At 42.7% G+C, this 3,972-nt stretch overlaps 1 protein-coding gene across 1 annotated transcript in view; it reads left to right on the top strand.

Moving 5' to 3' along the window:
• Positions 1-900: 900 nt before the first annotated feature.
• The window catches only part of LOC104080432 (hormonally up-regulated neu tumor-associated kinase homolog A-like), a gene marked incomplete at its 3' end in the record, with an annotated part of 17,371 nt that continues 14,299 nt past the window's right edge, over positions 901-3,972 (top strand). The window contains 2 exon segments of the mRNA XM_009582830.1: positions 901-1,152; positions 2,285-2,577. Coding sequence (XP_009581125.1) covers positions 901-1,152; positions 2,285-2,577 — 545 coding nt within the window.

The following is a 3,972-nucleotide window of genomic DNA, read 5'->3' on the forward strand; positions in this document are numbered from 1 at the left end:
GAAAGGATTCGTCATCGCACTAAGTTATGGGAAGGGCTTTGGTTCCCTAAGATTCCACTGTAGTCAGTGGAGAGAGATGGCAACTCCCGGCTCAAATTGCAGGTATGTGAAAGCACTCTCTGGGAAGGCTCTTTTCTCTCTCCATGACTTTGGAAAGAACCCAGGTAATGAAGACAGATACAGATAGACAACAGCTGTAGAAAAAAACCCTCTTTTCTCTTCTTTTTAACAGTCATTGCTGTAAGGAGGAAAATCCTCCCACACATACACACACGCTCTCTCTCTCTCTGTCCCCACTGCTACATTTTACAAACAGGAATCAAGTCTCGGGAAATGCAAGGTACCTGACCTGGAATCAGGCCATGATCCTGGGACTTAAATGTGCTACAAGTGCATATATGTACACATATGCTTTACACTGCAAATGTGTAAACGCTTGCACAGCATCAGGTACATAACTCAGCTTTGCATTCATGCTAGGTACCACGGTGTTTTTAGAATAAATTGTGCCCTTGCACACTGGCAACATGCATGCAAGGAAAACTGGGGCTCAGTTTAGTTTGGTGCAACTTGTTTAGGGAACTACTGTAGGAGGAAGAGAGACGTATATTCCAGGCTAATGCTGGGATTATGTGTCATCTGACTTGGCAGCTCTGGAGCATAAACTGGCATTGCGTATCAGGTTAGGTTAATAACCTACCACTTGGTTCTGCTTGAGCAGATCTGTGTGCCCACGGTAGAGATCAGTGACAAACACGGAGTCTCGGAGGGAAAGGATTAGTTGCTGTGTGATCAGCGGGATGGCACTTGCACCACAAGATGCACAGACTTAATGCCTGGATCTGCTGTGAATCAGAAGCTACATCTGGAAAGTGGCAATACCAACCTGACTCTCCAGGGATGCCCACAGCAACGAAAGCAGGCTTGGATGACAAAATGATAGATACTGGCAACTTGGACGGGATATTACCAGGATGGGAGAAAAACTTAAAGGATATAAAAATACCTGCTTGTTTTAATAAGATGCCCCAAGAGACTGGGAAGACTTTCCCTCACTCCAAACAAGTTGGGAATTACCTAGTAGGCAAAATGATCAACAAGGGTTCTTTTGCCAAGGTGATGGAGGGGCTGCACATCCCCACGAGGGAGAAGGTAAGCTCCTAATGAGAGGGTACCACGCACTAGGAATCGCAAGTAACCTCACACTAACTTATGTCAGAGAATTTCAGACCATTTAATTCGCAAACCACAATCTACTCAGTGAATTATCCTCTGAACCTTATCCTCATAAATTAACCTCATAAATTGAGTTTATTGCCTATGTATAATCAGTCACATGTGTGAATATGTACTGAGTGCAACTGTTTTCACAATTATAAAACAATATAGACAACAAAGATATCCTCCCACTAAAAGAGAATAGGATAATGGCATAAGGACAAGTTCAAATCTGCTTTCCCTGATAATTGTACATTGACAGTAGCTGATTCTACAGTTTTTCGCCCAGTTTAAGTGGGATATGCAGATTTGGAGAAATAATTCTGCCTTTGCTCATTAGCAGGAAGATAGTGGGAGCTGGACTTGGACGGGTGTAGGGGAGGGGAGGGTGTGGAATAAATTGTAATGTTGAGATTCACCATCCTCATTGAGTAATTAGTGCCGCGTAACTGACCTTTAAAGCTATGGACAACACGTATTGAAAAGCCAGCCACTCCAACAGCAATCATATATACGGCAGGATACAGATAACTTCTGTTATCTCCAGCTCAGTCGGGCTAAAAGAACATACCACTAGACGTAACTGTGGAAAGGTGGATTACTATCCAGTGGCTTTTTGATTTTTACTTTTCTTATGGCTTCAGTTGCTTCACTGGCTGACTAGCTGCCCAAACTGCAAAGGGCCTAATCCCAGCCCATTATAGCCAGTATCTGAAATGGCTATTAGGCCAAGTCAGAAGGGAGCATGTTAGAAAAAATATGTGGTACAGTACAGACGCAGTTAACAGTCAAGCATGTAGGGATTTTTTGCACTTGAGAATATTTCATATATACGTATTTATTAATGCAATCAGATGGATCGATATGACAGTTCAGCCTTCTTGTTTTGGCTTTCAGGAGAAATAAAGAGTGTATTTTTCCATCAAGAATGTCTCCCTGTGTGATACTGGTTATCAATATCACGTCAAAAACAGCTTCTCCCACATGTCAGCTTACTCCCATTCCTTTTGAAAATTAATCTAGGTTGCAAAGCTTCTTGCCAATTAGCATATATCCTGCAATTTAGGTAGCCATAAAAGTCATTGACAAGAGAAAAGCCAAGCAGGATTCCTAAGTTTTAAAAAATATGAAGCACAAGCCATGGATACACCAGATGATTACGCACCCCAATGTTGTTCGGCTATATGAGACCTTGGAGACTGACAACTCCTATTACATGGTGATGGAGCTGTGCCTCGGTGGAGACCTCCTGGACAGAATTTGTGACAAAAAGAGGCTGACGGAAAGGGAAGTAAGGAGATACGCCAGGCAAATTCTCTCTGCAGTAAACCACCTGCATTGCCACGGGATTGTTCACAGGTAAGATGTTTCCCCCCTTCCAAAGAACAGTAAGAAAAGAAAGTGTGCAAGAACATAGAGTGCTCTTCTTCACCAAGAGCATTTCTTTAATTTTCCCATGTAAAAACAGGGATTGCAAAGAAGACTATGTTCTCTCAGCCCATCTTAATAAAGCATTTTATTCTCAGTGGTGGTAGAAGATAAGCTGTTACACACTCCCTGGGGAGTAAAGTAATGAAGTCCAGGGATAAGAGCTGATGAGCGCAACAAATTAATACTTTGCCACGATTATCTCAGAATTAGCTGGTGACAAACGTGTATCTAATTCAAGTATTTCAGTGTGGCTATGCATATAAATATTGATTTCATTTGGTTAGCCACAACATATTGAAATAACAACACATCACTCAGGACAGAAGATTGAGGAATCACAGCTCACTGGTTGCGCAGAGGACATGGTCCTGTGGGTCCAGGTCTGTGGCAGGTCACTGATCTTCCATGCTGGCTTTTGCATTATGGGGACAGATCACGACTTCAGCCACTGCTAGAGGAACCTGAGCAGCCCATGCAAGGAGAGCTGATCTTCTTCCCCCCATCAGGGATCTCGGCACATATGCCAAGAGCAGCAGAATACGGACTTCCATTTTAGGTGGGAGAATAGGCAAGAAGCAGATTTTCCCACCGGTTTTCTGTTTTACTTAATAATTCACGGTCAGTCAGATCCTTAATTTTAAATGGTAAATGCACTCATCAAGAAAGCCCCCAGGACCTAGCAAGTAATCCAGTTGACTGTATCGTTACAGCAACCATGAAACAAATAAGCTGTGAATGTGATGGCTCAGCATTTACAAGTACTTTGTGACTTGAAATGCTTGCAATCCAGCACTTAATTATATTGGATTTGTTAATTAATAAGGAATGGGCAAGAAAGAAACAGTCAGTATCTGACCTAGAGAATTTAAACAAACAAAAAAACCCACCAGAAAATAAACCCAAGGGGCTTCACCCATTTAGTCCAGGCTGACGTCCCTGCCTTGCTGGTTCCCTAACTAATCTATTTTACAGCACTTCTTCAGTGCCCATGATCATAACATTTATGTTCTTCCCATGACAACATTCCTCATTAATTTCTCAAGCCCTCTTCCCTTCTTTTTTGTTTGGAAACAACTCTTCCCAGTGAGCAGGGGAGCAGCCTGACTTCTTCCCCTACTTTTCTTTTCTGCTGCTGGTATTGTTTTGCTGGGAAAGCTTTGCAAGAGACAAAAATTTTGCTGCACAGCCTGAGAGCAGCCAGGTACAATGTGGTATGAGTTCCTCCAGAGACTTGCTTTACTATCAAACACCCCTAACTGAAGGAAAATTCATCCCTGGCTCCCAAGTGCCTTGTCATAGGGTTTATGAAGTTGCATGGTCCAG

Source organism: Fulmarus glacialis, unplaced genomic scaffold, assembly GCF_000690835.1.
Source record: "Fulmarus glacialis isolate BGI_N327 unplaced genomic scaffold, ASM69083v1 scaffold14508, whole genome shotgun sequence".
Taxonomy (NCBI): Eukaryota; Metazoa; Chordata; class Aves; order Procellariiformes; family Procellariidae; genus Fulmarus; species Fulmarus glacialis.